The sequence below is a fragment of the Trematosphaeria pertusa genome (genome assembly GCF_010094035.1).
Source record: "Trematosphaeria pertusa strain CBS 122368 unplaced genomic scaffold BU26scaffold_1, whole genome shotgun sequence".
NCBI classification, from domain to species: domain Eukaryota; kingdom Fungi; phylum Ascomycota; class Dothideomycetes; order Pleosporales; family Trematosphaeriaceae; genus Trematosphaeria; species Trematosphaeria pertusa.
In genome coordinates this window covers 3,043,186-3,065,983 of record NW_022987212.1, presented here as the reverse complement: position 1 = coordinate 3,065,983, position 22,798 = coordinate 3,043,186, and the positions used below count along the sequence as shown (strand labels likewise).

The window sequence follows — 22,798 nt, the reverse complement described above, 5'->3', positions numbered from 1 at the left end:
GGGACGAAGACGGTGAATGCGCCAAGGCCGGACCCGCTGTGGCTGCAACCGCGCGACCCTTATGCGGAGAGCAGAGGCACAGGACTGAGACGGGCGGCCGCCTCGCTGCACTCTGGACTCTGGTACCAGCACACTCCGCATTCCAGATGGCCGAACGGGGCGGAGCGGTGCCGTCGGAGCAGCCAACGGGCCATGACAGCTGAGCTTGCCTGTTCTGCCTGGAGCGAGTGGAGCGGGTGCTGGGATGGGCAGCAGTCGTGGCGGCTGTTGGCAGCTCAAGCAAGCTCTCACTCCACGGCAACCACAGGCGGGCGAATGGCATGGCCGGCCGTGTGCTGAAACCACGCCTGCTGTCGCGCCCGTGGCAGCTCGCGGGCGATGACGAACGCCACTCGATAGGGCCATGGCACTGGCGGCGCCGCAGCGTGCTCGCAGCGAAGGGGAGCGCGCTGTCTTTGAAGTTTGAGGGGCTGCACCGGGCAATTGTGAAGGATAGTGCGGCGAGGAATAAAGAGGCACGTCACGGGGGGAAACGGAGTAGCGGTCGGGCTTTATCTCGTCGTCCAGCGGCGCATTGCCAGCTATCTGCGCGTGTCCTCCTGCTTGACGCCGCTAAAACCCGGCCAGGCCTGCGATGCGTTGCCTCCTCCCCGTCCCTTCGCCATAGCAACAGCGCCCTCCGCCGATTGCTTCACTCTGCGTCTTCTGTCTTCTGCCTCTGCTGCTGGGAGCATCCACCGAGACCCAGTAAATTGCACACCAGCCGCGCCGTCAGACCGCACGACGCCTGCAAACAGCGCACAGCCACAGACGCGCTTGGCGCCCCGTGCAGTGTTCGTGCTTGCCTAGCTGCGTGCTGCCTCCGTCCTCACGACCACTACTTCAACACCCTCCTCCGCCCATCTCACCCACTGTCCCTCCGCTGCCAGCCCAGCTCCTCGACCCGCTCCCGACACCCTCGACACCCTCCCGTGACGCACCACCATGGCGGAGATTCGTCGAAAGCTCGTCATTGTCGGCGACGGCGCCTGCGGAAAGACCTGTCTGCTCATGTAAGTGCTCTCCCGGCCTCCATCGCTCCATCCCTTGCCGCCGTCACGCAGCCCAGCAGCTAACGAGCCCGTCTGCAGTGTTTTCTCCAAGGGCACCTTCCCCGAGGTCCGTCCCGCCCGCCGCGCCTCCTCCATCCCTGGGTTGCGTCAGCCTGGCTGAACCGCATCTCCATCGCTCCTTCCACGCCCATCGGCCCTCTGTTACACATGCACTGACCCTGTGTGCCCTGCAGGTGTACGTCCCCACTGTCTTCGAGAACTACGTCGCCGACGTCGAGGTCGATGGGAAACACGTCGAGCTCGCCCTCTGGGATACGGCAGGCCAGGAAGATTACGACCGTCTGCGCCCGCTCTCCTACCCCGACTCGCACGTTATCCTGATCTGTTTCGCCATCGACTCGCCCGATTCGCTCGACAACGTTCAGGAGAAGGTATGTTGCATGTGACAATGCCTGCATGCAAGCTGTCGCTAACGTGGCACAGTGGATTTCCGAGGTCCTGCACTTCTGCCAGGGCCTGCCCATTATCCTCGTTGGCTGCAAGAAGGATCTGCGCTATGACCAGAAGACCATTGAGGAGCTGCACAAGACCTCGCAGAAGCCTGTGACTCCCGAGCAGGTCAGTCACACCGATAGGCCCATCACTATTAGCCATCACCACCACTAACTGCTCGCACAGGCCGAGGACGTCCGCAAGAAGATTGGCGCCCAAAAGTATCTCGAGTGCTCTGCGAAGACGAACGAGGGCGTGCGGGAGGTATTCGAACACGCTACCCGGGCCGCCCTGACCACCCGGAAGGACAAGAAGAAGAGGAGTTGTGTGATCATGTAAGGTCTCACTTTGCAGCTAAGTCGGTGGCCGCCGCAGCCTCGCCCTTCGGCGCCTGCGCAACGACAAGCTCTGTGGCGGTCCGTGTATTCATGGTGGTTTATTCGACGGCACATGTGAATGGAGGGGGTTCGTGGGAGAAGGCGAATCGACCTACCCTTGGCTAGTTACAGCCTTTTCCACGGCACCTACGAGGCGTTATTGCGCTGGATCTTTTGAGCACATCACCTTGGGGTAGTTCATGATGGGGTTTCTTCAGGCGGGCAGAAATTGAGCAGCTATCGGATTCAGCAATGGTAGGACTTCCTTACAGCGTGCTTGCATGCTACCGATGGTCTCGGTATCACAGCACGCGTTTACCAGTTCTCTCGGATCCACTCGTCATTCCCCTTGGCTTATCGTTTGTCTGGGAAATGTCCTGTTTTGAACCCCCCTCTTTGTTTGCTAGTCGGTTTTTTCTTCTCTCATGATGGCTGAATGTTTGTAGTTCTGCGCATCTGGCTCGGTGTAATAACTCTTTGTCCTCCTAACTACCTATCCCACTCTCGCTGGCGTGGCGTCGAATGGATACAACACACGCAGGCCACTGCTCGCCTTTTCCGTCGCTATGTTTGTTGTGCCCTGCTTTTGCATGTTGAGGATTTCGCCTCCGGACCCTTGCCTCTGCTCGTCATCTTTACATGCACCTACAGGAGCGTTGCTATACCATGCCCCGAATATGCCGATCTCTCTTCCCGAACGGTCTGCCAATCATAAACCCCCGCTGGTAGGTAGGTAGCTATGTTGCCCTGATCTAATGCAGTGTCCGCTCCTCTGAGGTTTTATGCTGTATATGCTCTTGAGTGGTTGTACTGTGTGCACGGAGTAAATCAGGGGAGCCGAATCGCACGGGCTTACTTGCTCCATGCGTATTCTCAGCCGAGTACCCGCTTCGTATCGTATCGTATCGTACCGGTTCCGGTACTTCTAGTCTCCTTCCGCTCTAAGGTAGCAAGTCGCTTTTCGGGTGTGCGGTTCCGATGTCCCGTGGCGGAGAGCCCCGCTGGTGCCGCGTGTTTGTTGTGTCAAACTAGTAGGACCGCGGAAGCTAGGGGAGAGCTGCTAGCTAGCTAGCTATGTATTCGACGACGGCGGTTGTGGGATAAAGGAAGAGAAATAATGCGTAAAGCCATGTTGGGCTTGGAAAGACAATAAATCTAGGGCTTTGATCTTCTCATGCTTGTGATTGACGATGATGGATGCTGGATGCTATCTATATAACAAGGCTCCTTCGCTCATCCAGGGCATTACTCCCAATACTATCCAAAATGCCCATATCCAACTCTAACGCCGCAATAGCTATACCATGGTATGCTGATAGCTTTTTCCTATGCGAGCTCCCTTCCATTCCAGCCAAATGCACCAAGATACGCCGTACATGTAATCCTACATATCCACAAACATTCAACTGCTCTGTTCGACCAGCTATCCAAACAACGCAAGCAGTCCTAGTGCTATCGAGAGAGCAAATGAGCACGCCGAAGGAGTAGAAGCTCGTCCAACTCCGCCCTCAGCAGACGCCGATGCAGAAGGCTCGCCCGCGGCAGCCGCCGACGGATTCGCAGTCCCAGACGTGGGAGAGGGTTGGAAGCCCTGGCCTGCCGTTGCAGAAGCTCCTCCTGTAGGGGCCGCGGTATCAGTTCCCGTTGCCATCACAGTCGTTGAAGTAGGTGAGCTCGACTCACCTCCTGAAGCCGTTGCAGTCGGCGATAACGTAGAAGCGCTCTCTTCCGGCTCGCTGTCACCTCCACTCTGGACACCAAACCCGACCTTCGCGTTGTCGAAATCAAACACCGTGTACACGTTCTTGAGAAACACATCTCCAACCAGCCACTGCGTCTCGCCAAACGTCTGTCGCCCAATGACGTTGCTTTTGCAACCCCCGGTGTCCAACGTCCCGCCTACCCAGTCCTTGGTCGAGACATCGTATGTGACACTGCCGAACTTGATTTGTAGGGCTTTGTCAGTGTCGCAGGGCACGGTGAATGTTTCGCCAGATTGCGTCGAGCCGTCGATGAGTTTGTGGAGCGCGACGGCGTCGGGCTCGGGCATCAGGATGAAGGAAGTGCCCGTGTCGATTATCGCGCTGCGAGAAGCGAGGGAGAGAAGCGTGGAGTCGGCGCCCGCATCGGCGATAGGGATTTCCCAGAAACCGTCGTCGTTGTCTACAGCGGAGAGGTAGTTTATGTCGCCGTCGAAGCGGTCTTTGTTGACGGAGCCGAAGTTGAGCTCACCATCATTCGTCCCGTCAGCGGTGCGAGATAAGTGTACGCCGTATAGTTTTGCGTCTATGAGGTTCGAGGAGGAAAGCACGTTGATGAGCTGCGGCGCTTCGATGGTGCCGGAAACGGTGTCTCCGCGGCCTATGCCTAGGATGCCGTCCATGGGGTAAGAGCTGAATTCGGAGGAGACATTGGTCGCGAGGCCGAAGGTGAGCGTGGGCGAGAGGGAGCCCCCGATGTGGACGGTGTCACTGGCAATGGTGCCGGAGACAGAGCCGGTGCCGTATGTGATTGAGAATGTGGTATCTTCTATCTGTATACTCAGTCAGTCCCTTCTCCCAGCCTTTCGTAAACTTGTACACACACGTACCTTCAGCGTACTCGAGTCCCCCTCTCCGAACGTATTGTGCCTCCCGCACGCATCCGTCCCGCAGTCCTCGCTCATGACCCACGTATTACTCGCCGCCGAATCGAGCAGCAAATGATACTCCTCTTGACTACTCCCAATTGTCACGGCCACCATGTACGACAGATCCGTCCCATCTTGGTCGATGGCCACGCTGTTCTTTTGCTCCGGATCTGCGTTATTGACAATGTTGTACGTGTTCTCGCGGGGACGTATGGGTACGGGTACGCGACGCAGAGGGAGTGTTATCGATCTCGGTTTCTCGATTCCATGTTGGCGTTGGTTGGAGGAGGGGAGGGTGTTCGTTCGGGCTGCTCTTTTCGAGTTGCTGGAGCTATCGTCGCCGTACCTAGGTTCGTAGGGGTAGAATGCGCTGGCTAAGGGCAGTATTGCACATGCAGCGCTCCAAGCCGGGAGCGAAATATGCATTATATTAGGTTTAAAAGATGGGAAAGTCGCGAAGCGAAGCGTATCCAAAAAGACGACGAGAGAACCAGAACGAGAGAAAAGGTAGCCAGGTACAAATCAATTAAGAAGACCCAGCTTCGCAAAACAGCTTCGAGGGCAAACGAATTGCTCAAGAAACGAAGGCAGGAGGAGCGCGAGCCGCAACCATGGATCGACGGTAGGGGTAAGAAGCAAGACGTCAGGGCGCGAGTCCGAGGTCCGTCGAGCTAGCTAAACTGTGCTGCCCTCATTAATTGAACTCTTTGCGCAGCAGAAGTCTGTCAGAAAAGACTGGAAGATGGTAAGGAGAGGTAAAGGAGACGAGAACGAGCCATGCCTGCTGCCGAACTGCTTGCGTTCTCGTGGTGCATTTCTAGATGAGCATCTGCGACAGTGGCTGGATGTTGAGTTAGCGGGGGTGGGCCAGAAAGCGGCCCCTGAGAGTACCAAGACTTGGGGAGGAACTGTTTGAAACAGCCATTCCTTTGCCGACACCAATTGATATGCATTTCTCCTTCGCTTTTGGTTGCCCGGTTGCAGTAATTAGGCCACGTTCAGCTGGCGTTATCAAAGACATTAATTCACTCCGAAATCTCGTCTACAATTCTGCTAAAGATGCTACTATGTCATCTGTTCAGGCTCAACAGCCCTTCAACGTATCTCCTCGCATCGATTCCTATCCCTTCCGCCAGCCCCTTTGGTCCCCAACCGGCTGCCGCTCCACCCATCTTCTCACCCGTGGGCCGCCACATCCCGCTCGCAAATCTGCTGGCAGAAGATGATGTTGACACTCCCGCATCACGAGCTCGCCGGACAAGGAAAGCTTCGCGAAGCTGATCCGTGTCGAACTCGACGGATTCGACGTCAGGGTCCTTTGGCAGCTCAGCTTGGGAAGGTGGCAGCCTCATCCAGACCACCCACCAACCGCGACTCGTTTTGCAGGTTCGCTCGATTTCGGAGAGGGTCCGGCGGGTGCTGGCCACAGTTGCTAGGATCTGAGAGTGTACATTGAGGGCTGCTACTCTGCTCCAGCCGGATGGGGATGATGTGCTGCTGCGATCTTCTGCTATTAGCGTCCCAGGGTCAGGGATGTTGGGGATGCTTGAATGGATGGTGAGTGTTCGAGGATCGTAGACCAGATCGTAGATCGGCTGTGTATTTAGCTCCGAGCCCATGCCTGATGAGGTCGTGGTGTATGGGCTGGAGGCGGCAGATATACGCGCGGCCACTCTGTCCGGAGAGGTGCTGCTGCTCAGCGGACGATGCAGAGGGGCGAAGTAAGCATGCAAGTTACGGTAGAACGTGGCGAGGTTAAGGGACTCGGTTCGGTGGTGGAACAAAAAGGTATAGATGAAAGGACGGTGCTGTGAGTATCATCAGCAAAATTTATGCGCTGTGTGGTGTATGTAACTTACCACATAAACAACAGGTCGTAACCTATACAGCTTGGATGTTGCAAAAGATTTGCGGCTCGAATCAGCCTCGAATACGGGGGGGTTGTCGTCTTCAATGCTAGGAGTCCTTGGGACACCCTCCCCAGTCAACTCGACGTGCACCGTGCGAAGAAGAGTGCGATTGTTCCAAGCGCCCTCATCACTATCGTCATCTATGTCTTCCTCTTGCATGTTGCCCTTCAGGCCGATTATAAAATACCCTGTGTTCTCTTGTTGGAGTTGCGTCTTCAGCTTCTCTGCCGCATGATCGATGTCTGGTTCTGGCTCAACATAGCGCATCGGCACCTCAGGCGAGAATTCAACTTGACTGGCAGGTTCTTGCGCAGGAGTCTGTTCATCAGGCGGTGCTCTCTTAGCGCCCCAAGCCGAGCCATAACCCAGAGTGAGGTACTTCATCCAAGTCTCAGTGTCACCCAAAGACGCCAGGAGCGGTTCAGATTTGCTTGCTTCAGTATTGCTGGTTGAATCAACAGCAGCGGAGGCATGGTCTAGCGAGGTCTCAGCAGCCTTCACAATGGGAGGCGGTATCCCAGGGGGTAACCCGAAGTCTGGATTCGGAGCTTGAGTATTCGTGTTTGCCTGGCTTTGAGCTCTCTTCGCTTCTGGAGACAGGTGATCGGATGGAGGCTTCAGGTTCCTACGCCGTCGCTTTCTCCTATCGGCAGTAGGGTTCTCTCGTACTCCGTACGCATAGTCCCCGTAGCAGTAGACGGATTCGATCCACTGTGACAAGTCCCGCAGTGATCGACGGCTGAGCGCGCCGACGCCTGAGAAGACGACGCCATCAGAAGCATTGGGGCTTCTTCCACTACCAATCCAGGGCTCCATGTCCGCAATATCATCCAACTCCTTTGGGCTTACAGGCTTCTTCGGATCCTGCATAGGTGACGGCTCGCCAAATCGGCACACCATGAAGTCAACCAATCCGTCCGTCTTCTGCACAAAGTCCTCGAGAACAAGGCGCTCCCCACTGCCCCACTCTTCTTCACCCACGCCCATGCCCAGCTCGCCGCCAGCCGCAAGCTTCATGCCATTGTAGATGTCGACTGCAGGGCTCCCGTGGAGGAGGACGTCCCAGTTACTTGCGAATCGCAACCAGTATTTGTCTAGTATATTGCAGAACTTGATACGCTCGAGCTTCTGGAACAGGCCGCCGAGAGTCGAGCCGTGGTGGAGAAGAAAGATGTTGTGGGCGCGGACGAGCTGCCGGTGCAGAAGAGCAGGAGGGCTGACCTCTCGGGACGAGTATTCTACGGCTGGCTCCGGGGTGGCATTTGCGCTGTCGGTCGTAGAGGGGGAGTGATGGGCGGGGAGTTGGGTAAGGTCAATGGACTTGGATTGTTAGCCGGCACAGAGGCACCTGGCGGCGACACACACAGCAAGTATCCACCATCCCTTTTCCAGCTCGTGAAGAACTATTCGCGACTTGTGCGTCTCTACTGAATCGACCGCGGCGCCATGGGAGAAGCTCCTGTCGCAAGTCAGCTCCATTGCTTGGGGACAGTTGGAGCGTAACCGAGCGGTACCGGGCGAATCCAACCATGCCCTGGGCTAGGCCGACCTGACGCAGCTTCTCGTTCTCCTGCTCGCGCAGCTCCCGCTCTGCCTGTGCATTTCTGCCCTCGAGCTTCGAGCGTGCCTTGGCGGCTTTGGAGTAGTAGAAGACGATCTGGTGGTGGAAAGTCTCGTCCGTCCTGCCCAGCGAAGGGTTGTATATGGCGAGGAAGGAGAGCTGTGCGGGCACAACTTTCGGAACGGCAGTCGACGACATTCCCAGATTCGTTGTAGGATAGTGTGTTGCTCTCCGGGTGATTTGGCGATGTGCGATTGCGTCACTGGCGCAAAGCTCTCGGAGGTGGGCAGAGGTCCGCACATGAAGACTTTCGCTCCCGCGCGCAGAGTGATGGTTTCAAGGAAAACGATGGGCACAGCCGTACTACTACTATTTGCACGGCATGCTAGATCGAGGGCTATCGTGTCACTGGCCAGCAGGTGTGCCGCCTGCAGGGCACCCGCTGCGTCGCGCCAAGCCCAGCCCTCGGGATCGCACCTCTCGCTGCAGCACACCTCCGGCATCCTGACCCCCATGCTCCACCATGCTCTGGAGGCTGCCAGCCCCTGTCCGCTCCTTTTTAGTTTCGAATAGCCGCAGATACAGCTCCAACGTAACAAAAAACGCAGAGTCGCTGCGGATATTGTTCTGCGGGTCCGACGAGTTCAGCATCGCGTCGCTGCGCGCCTTGTCGAAGGCAAGCCAGGAAGTGCCTGAGCTCGTAGAGTCGATTGATGTTGTCCACCGGCCAGCAAAGCCTACGGGGCGGGGCTTGAAAACCCTACGAGAAGGTAGTTTCATGCTTTCGGTTTTGCTGGACACGTCAATTGACCATGCTTAGTGCCCATCAAGAGGGTAGCTACGGAAGAGCTCAACCTCCCCACCCACGCAATCGACACCTTTACTGGCTGGACGCCCCCTACTCCCATCGACCTCGTCATCGCCGTCTCATTTGGCCTCTTCGTCCCGCCTCGCATACTCAACCTTGCCAAATATGGCGGCCTCAACGTCCACCCTTCGCTCCTTCCTGACCTACATGGCCCAGCGCCTCTCCACCATACCCTGTTGAAAGGACGCCCCTTCACAGGAGTCACTATACAAACACTGCATGCCGCGCACTTCGACCGGGGCATGACAATCGCTCAGACGCCGCCGCCAGGCATAGAAGTCGGCCGACAGACAACCCTGCTACATTTGACAGAGCAATTGGGCGAAGTGGGAGCCAACATGCTGGTTGGTGTACTGAAGTCTGGAGCTTTCATACCCCCACTGAAAGACGTTGGATGGTATGCCGCCTCGGGAGGGCCCATAGACCACGCAGAGAAGATCACCAAGCAACATGGCTACGTCGACTTCTCGAAGTTAACGCTTCAGGATATCCTCAATGCTCGCCGCGCCCTAGGGTCTCTCTGGTGCAAGTTACCAAATGGCGACAGGGTCATTCTCGACGAAATCGAGGACTCTGGATTGCCTGTGCTACCGGACGGCGAAAACGGAATTTGGGCCCCAGACGGCATGGACATTCCCCTAGCCCGAGCCGCATGTGGCGGAGTTTTACGTATTAACAGAAGCACGTATGAGGGTGGGAAGACTGGGCGAGGCAACACGCGGCTGATGCGAGTTCTGGAAGCAGACAAATCAAGCGGTTGACCCGGAGCTTATGCAAGTTTTGTCGAGCAAATTATTCTACCGGGCTCTGTTAAAGTGTATGAGCTGTAGGACGCGCCTGGCGTGACATGGCGGTGCGTTGAGAGCATCTTATCTTGTGCAGAGACCTCGAAAACACGACCCATGCGAGCCGCAATGTCGCGCTATCATAGCTGGCCGGACTCCACTTGATCCTCTCCTCATTCGACGTCTCGAACGGCCTCGTCATAATCCCTCTGATCCCGGATTGCAGATTCTACCCCTCGTGTCCACAAGTCTCCCAGCCTCCGCATTATACGCAACAAGCAGCCGCGAGGAAGAGAGTCCTCATTGAGCTGCGGTTCTCCTTTTTCACGGCGGTAGTACCAGTTCTCGCAATAAGCGTCAACCAGAAGGCGGAGGAATGGACTGTTCGTGGGGAGATGCTTCCACGCATAGGTGAGGTCGGGGCAACACGGCGCATACTGGGAAAAGACTCCGATGCCGAGGTGTATCAGATACTGCTGCATCTCCGGCACGATGAAGCGGTCGGCGAAGACGTACCACCAGGTCAGCCTAGTAGTCGCGATCCACATTTCGCCCTCAAATCTCGGATCGGGATATGGGTGAGGGTATTTGGTCGCCCAGTCCGCGAGAGGAGCAAGATCCTGGTCGGCAAAGGCATCGAATGTTCCGGGCTCCACGTCTTCCAAGATGACGACTCCGTCCACTGCCGACTTGAACGCGTTCGAACTCAGAGCGCCGCGGAAGAAGCCGGAGTAGCGAACCAGAAGCGGTTTATGTATGTGGTACTCCTTCGCGCTCGGGCCGACCTTCACGGTGATTGTCGGCTGGCCGAGCAGGTCCCTACACGGATTATGAGCGACGAGCAGCACATTCGGCATGTTGGAAGCAAACCTGATGAGAGGATGGGGGTTGGAGTCGTCCGTAGCCATTGGCGAGATTCTGGCACTAGCGTGAAGACTTGATGTCCGTCGTGCGAAGGCGGTTGTCGCTGGAACACGGGTGGAGAACAGGCGGGTGCTGAGCGGATGTCGTGAAGATCTTCGCATGCACTTTCACTACTGCGGCAGCTTGCAAATTTGTCCTCGTTCCTTCACCATGGACTCTAGCCTTCCTATGATGGACCTCAGGTCTTGCTTTCCCTGGACCTTTAGCGCACACTCGTAAATTGTGTAGATCATTTTTCTATTTTCCGCGCTATGACTTGCATTCACTAATCCTCGAGAGCAAGAGCATGGGAAGTCATTTTCATCAACTGTTATTCACTGGACGACTAGCTAGGTCAGTCTCTTTCCTGAAGGTGCTTGATATCTCGTTCCCGTGTCTTTTCCACGGTAGAAGATCACCAGCCCATGTTCCCATGTCGCTACCAATGCGAAACCGAAGTCCTCGTTTCCAAATCCTTGGTGTTCCTCTCCCCGAACGCGCGTCCTATCCCGTTGTCTTCTGCTTCTTTCGTGACGGCTGCCCCTCCCGATCTGAGGCGTTGTAGAACTCCGAAGCGATTCGCTTGTAGTACTTGCGATCTAGGGTCTTATCATTAGCAGCCATTTCAGCGAACTTTTTCATCATCTTCATAAGGAACTTGTGGGGGAGTTCTTGAAATTGGCTTTCGTCAGCGGCATCGTAACTGTCTGGACCCCAGTAGGCGCAGTGAGCGTCCACCAGTAGGTTCAAGAAGGGGCTGTCCTCGGGCAGGTTCTTTGAGGCATAGACCATATTGCGCCACGTAGTGTGCTTCGTGAGTAGATGGCAGTAATCGTAGTAGTCCGCAGCAAGCTCCAGCGTGAGGGCCTTCAGACCAGGGACTAGGAATCGATCGGCGAAAACGTGAGCCTCTGTCAGCAGCAGGCCCGGGGACATGGTTTTCTCCTCTCCAACGCAATAGAGAGCGGGCCAATTCATCGGGTGGTCCCACGTTTGACGGTACAGCCAGTCGACGAAGATGGTGAACGTCCTATGCTCCACGTCCTCGAGCGTGACTTCACCACTGGCGCCTTCCTGGAAGTTCTCGGACCCGAAAGCACCGCGGAAGAAGCCCGAGTAGTGCATCACAAGCCCCTTGTGGACGTGGAAGGCCTTCTGGTTGTCCTCGGGTCCTACTTTGACGACGACGGATTCGGTGTAGAGGTCCCTTCGTTCATTAGGCTTGCTACGGGTGAGCGATGCGGCGAGCAACTTACCGAGGGTCTGGACGTGCCTTCGCCATTGTGAGGCGAGGGTCGTCGGGACTGCGGATATTCAAGCGCGAGTTCCTCTGGTTTCTGGTGCGCATGGAGGTGGTTTGTCGCGACACTGTGCCAGCGTTAGAAAAGAGCGGCAAAAAGCAACAAAAGATGCAAAAAAGAGTTCACAGAGCTAGCTCATTGGCTAGTTGCTAATCTCTCCCACAGCGAACCCTAGATTCAAACGCCGGTGGTATTCGAACTCTGGTCGCGGAGTGAGGTTTGCACTAGATCTAGACTAGCCACGCGTACCACTCTACCAGGTTGAATTGAGAGGACGCTGAATTATTGAGTGAATATAGTAAAACAGGTATTGATTCACTCTCGCGTGGATTTTACTTCACCTCCGCTTCACGCTGCTGGAGGTCCTTCACTCGGCACGACGCACACGGCTATCTTCGGGAGTGTGTATTTTGGACGACGTCCTTTAAATTGCACTTTCCTAATTTGTTCTCTGTTCCATTCTCTACCCTGCCAACGAATGATCCTGTGCACCAGTGAAGGATAGCTGGTCTTTCCCTTTTCATATTGAGGAAGCCTATTAGGCTCTCCTAGCTTGCTCTCAAGCATCCTGCGAAGTCCGCGCAAATTTCAATTGTCACGATGCCAATTTAATCTTGAGTACCTTCCGCGGCGGCTCTCCACCAGCGTCAACCGACCTGCGTTGCTCTTCAGACCGCTCCTCATAGCCATCAGGGTCCAGCCGCGTGCCGCTCGCCAGCTCGCCGGCCCTCTCCATCATCATGAGGACGAAGCTGCGCGGCAACCTGTCAAAGTCATATTCCCCGCCAGCTCCATGTTCGTGCAGGTTCCAGTTCTTGCAGCACGCATCCGCGAGTAGCCGGACGAAGATATCATCCTGCAGTAGCTTTTCGAGTGCGTGGACGATCGTGATCGTGGAAGATTGTGGGAGATTATCCGTATTGAAGTAGGTAACCGCGCGTCTCTTGACGAGGGACTGTAGCTGCGGGACCCCAAAGCGACCAGCGAAGTAGTACAGTTCCGTCAACAGCCAGCAGACTGCGTGCCAGTTTCCAGGAGTGCAATAAGCCGTCTGCCACTTACCAAGCCGGGGCAGATCTTGCTTATACAGCCAGTCCGCAAACATAGCGAAGGCCGCCAGGGTGACGTGCGGCAGGGTATCCGTGTCGTGCTTGCCCACTTTTGGGTCGGGTGCCTCGAAAGCTTTGCGGAAGAAGTTGGAGTGGCGCATTGTAAGCTCTTTATGGATGTGGAAGACTTTCTCCTGGTCCTGCAGTCCTACTTTTACGCGGATTGTGGGCCCCGTGTAGAGGTCGAGGTGCGAGCTGGAGCGTATGCCGATGGCGCCCTGGGGGCTTGGGGGTGTGGAAGCTGCCATTGCGGCGATCGCGAACGGTGGAGCTGGTGTGGGTGCAGTGGGCCGTAACGAGAGTGGCAGGAACCGCGTCGTTGTTGTGGAAGTTGGATGACGATTTTGGTGGAGATGGTGCATAAAGCAAGCAAGGTTGATTAAGAGCAACATATAAAGCAAAAGGTTAGTCTTACCTATCGACTCTCACTTGAATGTCTGGAGAGACACGTTCTCTCACTTGAAGCGTACGCTCATACGGTAAGCTTCATTTGATACCTGAACTGCTCTAGAGCTAACAAGTGAGAAGCCCCGTTCACGCTAAATCTCTATTCTATGCATATGTACTCCGCAGTTGACAAAATCTCCCGACTCACTTCCGATAGCGACTTGCATAGTACACCGTACACTCATGCATGATCTGTCCTGGAGCCTGCCCTATCCATCACGTCCCCCTTACTACGAAGACAGCGAGTTCGACATTATCTGGGAGTAAATTTATCTATGTTGCACTATTTTGCAAACGCTCAAGGTATTCGACGTATTTAGTCTCGCCTCGGCTTCTGCGTTTTGTGGGGCTAGTCGTCTTCAGCGTCATCCTGGAACTTGACTCAAGCCGAGTCTCGAGGTGCTGGAGGTTCGGCAACGTACTTAGAAGCGACCAGAGGTACGTCGCGCAGAGGACTATCCGGTCGAGCATATCGGTACACGAGTCGACGAAAGAAGTCCTTGGGTAGCTCACCCACTGACTTCCATTCCTTATAATCGCGACTAGGTTTCCAGTTCTTGCAATAGGCATCAGCGAGCAGCTGGAGGAAAGGGCTATGTGGGGAAAGGTTGCCGTAAGCGTAGGTAATCGTCTCATGGTTCGGTACTCCAGTGAAAGTGTTGAAGAATGTTACGGTGAGTTTCGTGAGGTCGGGTTTCAACTTCGGGACGATGAATCGATCAGCCAGGACAAAGAGACAGGCTAACAGATTGCAACGGGTCATCATGGAGGGGCACAACTTCGTTACCTCGGTCACGCCCCAGCCCGCAGAAACGGGCATGGTTTGCCGGTACAACCAGTCGACGAACACCCCGAAGACTGAGGCATCGACGTCCTCGAGGCAAACGATGCCTTCTTGACCTTCTTTGAAGCGCCCCGGTTGAAGTGCTTTGCGGAAGTATTCGGAGTGGTGGGTTAGGAGCGTCTTGTGCACGTAGAACTGCTTCTCTTCCGGCCCGACTTTGACTGTCACGGTTGGTTCGGTGCAGAGTTGCCTGATGATGTTAGATCTGGAGGAGACGATGAGGGAAATGCTTGACTTACCGAATGTTCAATCCGCTGGCGGTCATTCTGCAATAGAGTACATATGTAGAGTGGGCTGGGGCAGGAGCGATTGGTTGCCAGTTGGTCGTGGTCGTCTCTGGATATGCGGTTGTGATGGTATCGAAATGTAGCTAGCTCATACGACGCGTCCTAAGATAATGCTGCGCGCTTGGAGCTAATGTTTGTTGACGTCGTTGGTGCCTTCGCTTTCACTCGTTGCAGCCGCCCACCTTTCTAAACCTCTTGCTCTTTTCCCCCGGGGCCCGCGCGTCACAGTTGTTCCTTCCCCGCCCGCGAGTCCACGCTGTGCCGCTGCAATCAACACCATGAGCTCGGGAGTCGTAGAGTTGGCGCCTCGCCCTAGGTATGCAGCTTTGTCTGCATGTTGTTCTCATCGCTGATGTTTACTGATGTATTATAGCGCGGCTGCTCAAACTGGCATCATCGTCGTCCGGGCCGGTCTTGACGAGAAGAAGTACGTGCTTCATACGTCGCTTTTGATCTACTACTCCGGTTTCTTCCACGGCGCCCTGTCCGGCAAGTTCAAAGAAACAGCCGAAGGCTGCGTCGCCCTTCCGCATGTCGCTTCCGAGCCGTTCGACGTCTTCGTGGACTGGATATACTCCGAAAAGCTGCCGAGGAAGGATATGTGGAAACCCAACGACGCCGCCTACATATCAACAATGTATCACGCATACGCTCTTGCGGACATGCTGCTTGTGCTGGACATGAAGGAGGCTATCCTGGACGTCATTTTCGAAGGACTGGAAACGCGCTACCCAAGATATGACCGTGTTATCTACGCATTCGAGAATCTCGTCGATGAGGACCCCTTGTTGCAGCTTCTGGTTGATGCCCAGTGCATCAATAACGGAGTCGAGCGAAGACAGAAGGAGGGGAACAACGAGCTTCTAGAGCGACTTCCCCACAAGTTTCTCGTTCGGGTAATGCGAAAGCTGAATGAGCTGAGCTGGATGGACGATAAGCCGAAGAAGCTGGAACGCTGTTGGTATGTGTCCAAGCAGCCGGAAGCTTGAGAGGGGAAGACAGAGGCAAGCGGGCGTTGGGACCTTTCGTACCACCTTCTGGTATCTACTATGGGATGAGCGACTGCTGACCAACTGGACCCGCAGTGAGAATGTGTCCGAGTGAGTCGGGACGATGGCTTTGAGCGAGGACAATGCTTCGAGAGCGACGACGGGAGGAAACTGTACGGAATGGAGAACTGGAATGTTGGCCGATACCGTGTAGTGCGGAGGGCAATGTCAGAGGAGGAGATATGTAACAACGAATCAGTTCTCTCTAAACGGTGTTGGCAGATCAGAAAAACCTCACACAGGGAAATCCAAGTCAATACATTAAACTGCCCTAGGGATCGTGACGCTCCTTGGGGGTGCTCACACACTGGTGCAATCGGGAAGACCGCGTCTATCCACGTATTCATGGCCATGACGGCTCCTTATACCTTACCCAGATGAGCTGATACGCGGTCAGCTACATGGACTTCCCGTGAATGTATGTAACCTCTGCTGATTCCCGAGCCTCTCACGAATCCCCAGAAAGGGGTTTCCAGACCGGGCGCCCAGCCATGGGCCTACTCTTCTCTACGCACAGCGCGAAAACAGGCTCGTCATGAAAGAATTCGAGGCTGCCGTAGTAGTGTTTTGAAAGCTGGCGATCTGTCTGAAGAAGAGAACGAGCAGGACGGAAAATTCGGGCTTTTGAAGTGACGACTAAGCTTGGACCATGCGCTAGGGACCTTTGAGCCTAGCGCGAGCTGCCTCACCGAGCAATCTGGCTCGACCGCACCGAATCCACCCAGCGGCGGTTTGGGAACGTTGCAACTTCACGCTTTCGCTGCAGCCTGCTTCGCTCGGAGGCTGTGGTACTGGTATTAATTCTACATAGCTGCCTTCTCCATCCTCGCCCCGAAACGCCGTCTCCGCACCTCGTCGTCTGCGCCGCGAAATCGATTTGTGGGTGCCCGCTCGGTGTCCCGCCTTTAAGCCTCCTACGCAGCCGCTACCCACGCTTGATCGCACAACACCATGGCCGACTACGAGGCGCTAAAGGACCAGTGGAGTGAGATTGAGGACAAGGATGGGATCCGCCTTAGTTGGAACACCTTCCCCAGCTCGCGAATGGTAGGGCTTCTTGCGAACGCTTGTTGATACTGGTGGAATGCTAACCGTCTTGAAAAGGAAGCATCGCGGCTTGTTGGTAAGAGCTCCACGTTGGACCCTTCGCAACTCTCTAACCTATTTAGTCCCCATCGGTGCCTTGTATACCCCGTTGAAGGAGAAGGAAGACAGCCCGTTGCTACAGTATGAGCCGGTTTCTTGCAAGGCGCCCTGCCGGGCCGTCCTCAACCCATTCTGGTATGCCACGGCCGATGTTCACAGCTACCCTCGTAACTGACACGTTTCTAGCCAGGTCGATATGCGCGCTCGACTCTGGATATGTCCGTTCTGTCTCCAGCGAAACGCTCTCCCGCCGCACTACAAGGACATATCAGCAGACCAGATCCCTCCGGAACTCCACCCCAGCAATACCACGATCGAGTACCGGCTCGCGCGACCCGCTCCGTCACCGCCTATCTTCTTGTTCGTTGTGGATACCTGCCAGGAGGAGGACAGCTTGAAGGCGCTCAAGGACTCCATTATCATGAGCCTGAGCCTGCTGCCACAATACGCTTTGGTTGGCCTGATCACATACGGAACTATGGTAAGTTAACAGAGTTAGTCCCCCGGGATGGCATTAACTCCTCCTAGGCCCAAGTTCATGAGCTCGGCTACACCGAATGCGCCAAATCTTACGTCTTCCGGGGGAATAAGGAGTACACTTCGAAGCAAGTTCAGGAAATGCTTGGCCTTGGCCAGATTGCTCCGCGGCCGAATATGCAGCAGCAGCCCGGACGACCTCCGATGCCAATCGGCGGGCCTGGCGCACGTTTCCTCCTCCCGGTTTCGCAGTGCGAATTCCAGCTTACGAATGCGCTTGAACAATTGCAAAAGGACCCATGGCCGGTCGCGAACGACAAACGTGCGCTGAGGTGTACTGGTGTTGCACTCAGCGTGGCAGTTGGCCTTCTGGAGACGTCTTTCGTGAACATGGGGGGCAGGATTATGCTCTTCAGTGGTGGTCCTGCGACCGAGGGTCCTGGTATGGTCGTTGGGCCCGAGCTGAGGGAGCCCATCCGGTCGCATCACGACATTGACCGGGACAACATCAAGTACTATAAGAAGGCCTTGAAGGTGCGTACTTATCGGGAAGCGAACTACTCATGTGCTGATAAGGGCAGTTCTACGACAACCTTGCCAAGCGCGTCGCACACAACGGCCACATTGTCGATATCTTTGCCGGCTGCTTGGATCAAGTTGGTCTGCTCGAAATGAAGGGACTTTCAAACTCCACCGGCGGCCACATGATTCTAACGGACAGCTTTACATCCTCCATGTACAAGCAGTCCTTCGCCCGCGTTTTTAACAAGGATGCGGATGACAACTTGCTCATGGGCTTCAATGCTTCTCTTGAGGTCCTCACTACCAAGGAGTTGAAGGTGACGGGTTTGATCGGGCATGCCATCTCCATGAACAAAAAGTCCGCATCGGTTGGCGAAACCGAATGCGGTATCGGTAACACTTGCTCATGGAAGATGTGCGGTATCGATCCTGAAGCCAGCTATGGTATCTACTTCGAAATTGCGAGTCAAGGAGGCCCGACCCAAATGAATCCTGGCCCACAGAAGGGCATGATGCAGTTCCTGACATACTACCAGCACTCTGCCGGTCAATATCATTTGAGGGGTAGGTCCCCTCCAGTAAAAGGGAGGGTAAGGAAACTGACAACGCTTAGTTACAACAGTCGCCCGAAATTTGAGCGGCCCCGGAGACCATGCGATCGGTCATTCATTTGACCAAGAAGCCGCAGCTGTCCTTATGTCGAGAATCGCGGTCTTCAAGGCTGAGGTTGACGACGGACCGGACGTCTTGCGATGGGTCGATCGCATGCTCATTCGGTTATGCTCGCGATTCGCGGAGTATAGGAAAGACGATCCCTCATCATTCCGGCTGGAGAAGAACTTCACGCTCTACCCGCAATTCATGTTCCACCTCCGACGTTCGCAGTTCCTGCAGGTCTTCAACAACTCTCCTGATGAGACCGCGTTCTATCGACATGTGCTGAACCACGAGGATGTCAGCAACTCTCTTATCATGATTCAACCCACTCTGGACAGCTACGGGTTTGACCATGAGGGTGGACAACCTGTGCTGCTTGACTCTACTTCCATCCAGCCCGAGACCGTCCTTCTTCTTGACACCTTCTTCCACATCCTCATCTTCCACGGCGAGACGATGGCCGAATGGCGCAAGGCCGGTTATCAGGACCAGGAAGGATACGAGAACTTTGCGGCGCTGCTCGAGGCGCCAAAGGAGGATGCCAAGGACCTCATTCAGGACCGGTTCCCACTGCCTCGTTTCATCGTTTGTGACGCTGGTGGTTCTCAAGCTCGTTTCCTACTCTCCAAACTTAACCCTTCGACAACACATACTACGGGCTCGTATGGGGGCGTTTCGCAAACCGCGCAGACTATCTTCACGGATGATGTCAGCTTGCAGACCTTCATGGACCATTTGATGAAGCTTGCGGTGTCTGGAACCGGTTAAGAGTGTTAGGAAATTAGATTACGAGGAAAGGGAGGACGTTTGAACCCTTGTTTCCAGCAAGGGCGCTAAGGACACCGGCTCGCGTCACGATCAACACCTGTCTATGCGAACATGGGTAAAGTGAGGTTCGAAGACTTTACGAATTGATGCGGTAGCACGACCATTGTGAGATTAGATAAGACACCCTTTCATTATTCGATATCTGGGCCAATGTGTCAGGCTTCACAGCTTACTCCCGTCTGCCTGTCTAGCACCGCTTCCAGCGATATGTTCCTCTGCCAACATCTTTCCCGTCCCTGGGATCTCGAATGGTTCACAGGGTAGTGTGACTGCCACGAACCGCGCGGGCTCCGTCTGCGAACCGTTATACCACTTGTGCATCGTTCCTCGCTGGATAATATGGTCCTGTGTCACTGTCAGCGGCACTCCCACTACTCATATCCCCATACCCCTCCACATTCCCCAGTTCAACCACCTCCATATAAGCGATAGTTCTACTCACTCCAGGTCTCAAATCTAGCATCTCCCCGCCATCCAATTCCATCCTCACATATCCAATCACACAGATACTGAAATCTATGCTGACGGTTCTGTGCATCTGGCTCTGACCTCCGGGTGCCATGTCGACTACGACGAGATTGGCCCCGCGCTGGGTGGGGACGATGATGTCGGTGCCGAGGTGCGAGGTTGCGCCTGTGGAAGAGAGGTACGCGGAGACGTCGGCGTCGTTGGCGAGCGTTGCGGGGATGGTTGCGGTTGCGACTGTAGTAGTTAGGTATCGGCAAACTGTACGCGGGGTAGATGGCGTTGGGGAGACCGTGACGAGAGAGTGCCACATGGACTTGGGAATGGGAATGGGAATGGGAAAGGGAGAAATACATGATCGTGCCATTCCGCCCACACCACCTCGTCCATGGTATAGCTGCGGCGGTGAGGAATGAACGACTGATTTCCCATCCTTGTCGTGCGTGCAGATGTAGCGTTTATTGGGTGGCAGGTCTGTCACGGTTTCGGTCCAGTCGCCTATTGTTTTCGGGTCCGCCATTATCGGGCGGGAAGGTATATGGTTTCGGGACTCCCGTATAGAAGATTCAATGCAATGGGTATATCAGTAATAGGAGATTTGAATGATACGATGGAAGGGGATGAGAACTTGGGGAGAGTTGAATGAAATAGAAAGAAAGACAGGCACTTAGCCCTTCTATGGATAGGTTGGAGTAGGTAAGGCTGCCATCATCCTGCAGGTTATTTCAATGCGGAGACTGGAAATGTACATCCGCATATTGTGCAAGAAGCAGCTTTGGCGAATTCGTGGAGGATTCGCGGGGTAGCTGTAGTTAGTTTGAGAAAGCTACCTGCATGACGTCTGAAACATCGAGTCAGCGACCTGAGCTCCTCATAGTCGGCCCCTAACTGAGCACTAGGAGGAATCTCAAGAGGGAAATGACCTCGGGAAACAAGAAATATGAAATCGAGGAGAAGCACTAAGATGCTGTCAATTTGCATTTATAGATAGCGTAGATCATGTCATCATGAAGGTATCTCTGCTTGACCGCTGCTAACGCTAAATAACTGCGTTCTGCTCCGTACGAAGGAGATCGAAAAACGCAATATCCGCTAAGATGTATACGCCCTATCCGTCGTAAAACTTTTACGCCACCCTCATCCCCCTGTTAGATATACTCGAGAAGACACTAAAGTGTAAGGCTCCTCAGGCCTTAGCCTTCTTCGCCTTCTTGGGCTTGGTTACGTCCTGATCAGCGGATTTGGCTTTCCGTTTCTTCTCCTTGACGGTATCCTCGTCGGCCTTCAGAGTCTCTTTCTTCGCCTTCTTGGGTTTAGAGGTTGAGGGCTCAACAGGGATGTCTTTGGCCTCCTCATTCGCTTCCACAACAGCGTCGAAGTTTTGCTTCTTGACTTTCTTGCCTTTCTTCTCCGCCTGGACGGGCTCGGATTGCTCGGTAACCTCATTCGCCACTGGCTTAGTCTGGCGCTTGCCTTTGGCACCCTCCTTAGGCTTCTTGACCTTCACGGTGTCGGTGACGGAAAGTTGATCCGGGGTTGACTCAATGACCTGAACAACCTCTGTAGCTTCCTCAGCTGCTACTGCCTCGGTGAGCAACTGCTGAGCTGCTCCGCCTTCTATAGCTGGAGCTTTTCGGGGCACGTCCTCGACAGCCTTGAGTGCTGGTGCTGTATATTCATAATCAAACTCATCTTTGAGCTCCTTGGCTTTCTCGGCCCTCCGCTCCGACTCTTTCTCGATTCGCTTCTCCCATTGAGCACGTTCTGCGCCACGCTCCATGGCAAGACCGGCCTTCTTGTTTCGCGGGTCAACCTTGAAGCGTTGGTTGGCGCCTTTGAAGAGTTCCGGATGGACCTGCTCTGCATGCACTCGTCTGCACTGAAGAATGTGGCCGAACATGAGATACTTGTCCATCGTCTTAGCAACAATGTCGGCAACCTCCGCGGAGGCGAACTCGATAAAGGCGTAGTGCTTTGAGGCACCGGTCTTCTTGTTCCGGGAGAGTCGGAGGCGAGTGACATGGCCAAATTGCGAGAAGTACTGCTTCATCTGTGGCTCGAAGAAACCGTGGGGAATACGGCTGAGGTAAAGTTAGTCTGCGTAAACGCCAGAGTTCAATCTCTTACGCACCCAAGGAAGATAACGCCAGGTTCATCCTTCTTTGCCGCAATCTCCAGCTGTTTGCGCGCCTTCTTGGAGAGCTGAGGGGTATTCGCGACATCCTCGCCAATATCTTCATCCTCCTTCCCCAGGTCTTCTTCATCGCCTTCGCTTTCGAAGCCGGCGAGCAGGGCAGCGGTCTGGTCATCCACGTCTTCGTCATCTTCCGCACCATTCGCCTCCGCAATAGCTTCGGCGACCTCTCCCTTTGGCTCTTCTTTCGCCTTAGATTTCTTCGCTTTCTTAGACTTCTTGTCCTTGGCTGGGGCAGGCTGTTCAACCTCTGTGACAGTTGTGATGACTTCTACGAGGGGTACAGCCTCGGCCTTATCCGACTGCCTGCCCTTCTTCGACTTCTGGGACTTCTTCTTTGGCGCCTCAGGTGCGGGTGCCGCTTCTGCATCCGGTACCTGGCCTTTCTTTCCCTTCTTTCCCGGCTTTTCTTTTGCTTTGGATGTATCCAGCTTCGCATTGACCGCAGCATCCTTGTCGCCATTGACTGCTGCTGCAGCCTTGCTCTTCTTGGGCTTCTTCTCCTTCACCGGCGCTTCGCTGCCGGAGATGAAAACCTCGTCCTGCCTGCGGGCTGGCTTGACATTGGCCGAAAGGGAATCAATGGGCTCGACGGCGGCTTTGAGGGCTTTGGTAGACTTCTTCGGCGCGGCTGCGGTCGCGTCCGATTTCTTCTGCTTCTTCGGCTTGGGCGCAGCATCTGCAGCGCCTGCAAGCGTCCGTTAGCCAAGTGGCAATTGTGCGAGACGCAGACTTACTTTTGCGCTTCTTGCTCTTGAGATCCGCAGCTGCCATTGTGACTGAAAATTATTGATGTTGTATGAAAATGAAGCCGCAGGAAAAAGTTCGAGTGAGGGAGCTCGAGCCACCAGCTTTTTGGCGCTAACGGGCGGCCGCCAAGGCTACCTTGGGTGGA

General features: G+C 55.0%; 11 protein-coding genes across 11 annotated transcripts; 4 read left to right on the top strand and 7 right to left on the bottom strand.

The window, feature by feature from the left end:
• The first annotated feature begins 859 nt into the window (after positions 1 to 859).
• On the top strand, positions 860 to 2,120 carry BU26DRAFT_27434 (GTP-binding protein rho1 precursor). Its single transcript, XM_033821417.1, has 5 exons — positions 860 to 1,052; positions 1,131 to 1,158; positions 1,286 to 1,483; positions 1,536 to 1,670; positions 1,731 to 2,120. The coding sequence occupies exons 1-5, from the start codon at positions 985 to 987 to the stop codon at positions 1,881 to 1,883; spliced, it is 582 nt and encodes a 193-aa protein (XP_033691675.1). The 5' UTR covers positions 860 to 984; the 3' UTR covers positions 1,884 to 2,120.
• Positions 2,121 to 3,344: 1,224 nt separating this feature from the next.
• BU26DRAFT_412221 (acid protease) lies at positions 3,345 to 4,664 on the bottom strand (the record flags this gene model as incomplete). Its single annotated transcript, XM_033822961.1, has 2 exons — positions 3,345 to 4,454; positions 4,512 to 4,664. The coding sequence occupies 2 exons, from the start codon at positions 4,662 to 4,664 to the stop codon at positions 3,345 to 3,347; spliced, it is 1,263 nt and encodes a 420-aa protein (XP_033691674.1).
• An 893-nt stretch (positions 4,665 to 5,557) lies between these two features.
• On the bottom strand, positions 5,558 to 8,418 carry BU26DRAFT_513469 (uncharacterized protein). The gene is made up of 4 exons (XM_033827629.1): positions 7,975 to 8,418; positions 7,826 to 7,919; positions 6,410 to 7,780; positions 5,558 to 6,358 (listed from the first exon to the last, which is right to left on the bottom strand). The coding sequence occupies exons 1-4, from the start codon at positions 8,217 to 8,219 to the stop codon at positions 5,621 to 5,623; spliced, it is 2,448 nt and encodes an 815-aa protein (XP_033691673.1). The 5' UTR covers positions 8,220 to 8,418; the 3' UTR covers positions 5,558 to 5,620.
• On the top strand, positions 8,383 to 9,749 carry BU26DRAFT_27332 (Formyltransferase). The gene is made up of 2 exons (XM_033821399.1): positions 8,383 to 8,791; positions 8,842 to 9,749. Exons 1-2 carry the CDS (start codon positions 8,545 to 8,547, stop codon positions 9,648 to 9,650), a joined length of 1,056 nt encoding a protein of 351 aa, XP_033691672.1. The 5' UTR covers positions 8,383 to 8,544; the 3' UTR covers positions 9,651 to 9,749.
• A 98-nt stretch (positions 9,750 to 9,847) lies between these two features.
• BU26DRAFT_558112 (uncharacterized protein) lies at positions 9,848 to 10,531 on the bottom strand (the record flags this gene model as incomplete). Its single annotated transcript, XM_033832529.1, has 1 exon — positions 9,848 to 10,531. The coding sequence occupies one exon, from the start codon at positions 10,529 to 10,531 to the stop codon at positions 9,848 to 9,850; it is 684 nt and encodes a 227-aa protein (XP_033691671.1).
• A 1,942-nt stretch (positions 10,532 to 12,473) lies between these two features.
• On the bottom strand, positions 12,474 to 13,235 carry BU26DRAFT_558110 (uncharacterized protein; the record flags this gene model as incomplete). The annotated part of the gene is made up of 1 exon (XM_033832528.1): positions 12,474 to 13,235. The coding sequence occupies one exon, from the start codon at positions 13,233 to 13,235 to the stop codon at positions 12,474 to 12,476; it is 762 nt and encodes a 253-aa protein (XP_033691670.1).
• A 581-nt stretch (positions 13,236 to 13,816) lies between these two features.
• On the bottom strand, positions 13,817 to 14,543 carry BU26DRAFT_558109 (uncharacterized protein; the record flags this gene model as incomplete). The annotated part of the gene is made up of 2 exons (XM_033832527.1): positions 13,817 to 14,468; positions 14,518 to 14,543. The coding sequence occupies 2 exons, from the start codon at positions 14,541 to 14,543 to the stop codon at positions 13,817 to 13,819; spliced, it is 678 nt and encodes a 225-aa protein (XP_033691669.1).
• A 300-nt stretch (positions 14,544 to 14,843) lies between these two features.
• On the top strand, positions 14,844 to 15,554 carry BU26DRAFT_499303 (uncharacterized protein; the record flags this gene model as incomplete). Its single annotated transcript, XM_033826396.1, has 2 exons — positions 14,844 to 14,881; positions 14,939 to 15,554. 2 exons carry the CDS (start codon positions 14,844 to 14,846, stop codon positions 15,552 to 15,554), a joined length of 654 nt encoding a protein of 217 aa, XP_033691668.1.
• Positions 15,555 to 16,565: 1,011 nt separating this feature from the next.
• Positions 16,566 to 19,184, top strand: BU26DRAFT_412094 (transport protein-like protein sec23; the record flags this gene model as incomplete). Its single annotated transcript, XM_033822955.1, has 7 exons — positions 16,566 to 16,661; positions 16,719 to 16,737; positions 16,784 to 16,895; positions 16,947 to 17,241; positions 17,289 to 17,771; positions 17,819 to 18,323; positions 18,373 to 19,184. The coding sequence occupies 7 exons, from the start codon at positions 16,566 to 16,568 to the stop codon at positions 19,182 to 19,184; spliced, it is 2,322 nt and encodes a 773-aa protein (XP_033691667.1).
• Positions 19,185 to 19,406: 222 nt separating this feature from the next.
• Positions 19,407 to 20,229, bottom strand: BU26DRAFT_414936 (uncharacterized protein; the record flags this gene model as incomplete). Its single annotated transcript, XM_033823094.1, has 3 exons — positions 19,407 to 19,589; positions 19,687 to 19,946; positions 20,064 to 20,229. The coding sequence occupies 3 exons, from the start codon at positions 20,227 to 20,229 to the stop codon at positions 19,407 to 19,409; spliced, it is 609 nt and encodes a 202-aa protein (XP_033691666.1).
• Positions 20,230 to 20,678: 449 nt separating this feature from the next.
• BU26DRAFT_536725 (uncharacterized protein) lies at positions 20,679 to 22,710 on the bottom strand. The gene is made up of 3 exons (XM_033831365.1): positions 22,641 to 22,710; positions 21,841 to 22,591; positions 20,679 to 21,790 (listed from the first exon to the last, which is right to left on the bottom strand). The coding sequence occupies exons 1-3, from the start codon at positions 22,675 to 22,677 to the stop codon at positions 20,896 to 20,898; spliced, it is 1,683 nt and encodes a 560-aa protein (XP_033691665.1). The 5' UTR covers positions 22,678 to 22,710; the 3' UTR covers positions 20,679 to 20,895.
• Between the last annotated feature and the right edge of the window lie 88 nt (positions 22,711 to 22,798).

Coding starts and splice junctions, on each gene's coding strand:
- BU26DRAFT_27434 (XM_033821417.1), top strand. CDS start 985: ATGGCGGAGATTCGTCGAAAGCTCGTCATTGTCGGCGACGGCGCCTGC. Junction 1,159..1,285: donor CCAAGGGCACCTTCCCCGAG/GTCCGTCCCGCC, acceptor TGTGCCCTGCAG/GTGTACGTCCCCACTGTCTT. Junction 1,671..1,730: donor AGCCTGTGACTCCCGAGCAG/GTCAGTCACACC, acceptor CTGCTCGCACAG/GCCGAGGACGTCCGCAAGAA.
- BU26DRAFT_513469 (XM_033827629.1), bottom strand. CDS start 8,219: ATGTCGTCGACTGCCGTTCCGAAAGTTGTGCCCGCACAGCTCTCCTTC. Junction 7,920..7,974: donor GGCATGGTTGGATTCGCCCG/GTACCGCTCGGT, acceptor GACTTGCGACAG/GAGCTTCTCCCATGGCGCCG. Junction 6,359..6,409: donor TACGACCTGTTGTTTATGTG/GTAAGTTACATA, acceptor TGATACTCACAG/CACCGTCCTTTCATCTATAC.
- BU26DRAFT_536725 (XM_033831365.1), bottom strand. CDS start 22,677: ATGGCAGCTGCGGATCTCAAGAGCAAGAAGCGCAAAA. Junction 22,592..22,640: donor CAAGAGCAAGAAGCGCAAAA/GTAAGTCTGCGT, acceptor GGACGCTTGCAG/GCGCTGCAGATGCTGCGCCC. Junction 21,791..21,840: donor CCTGGCGTTATCTTCCTTGG/GTGCGTAAGAGA, acceptor ACTTTACCTCAG/CCGTATTCCCCACGGTTTCT.
- BU26DRAFT_27332 (XM_033821399.1), top strand. CDS start 8,545: ATGCTCTGGAGGCTGCCAGCCCCTGTCCGCTCCTTTTTAGTTTCGAAT. Junction 8,792..8,841: donor CTTGAAAACCCTACGAGAAG/GTAGTTTCATGC, acceptor GACCATGCTTAG/TGCCCATCAAGAGGGTAGCT.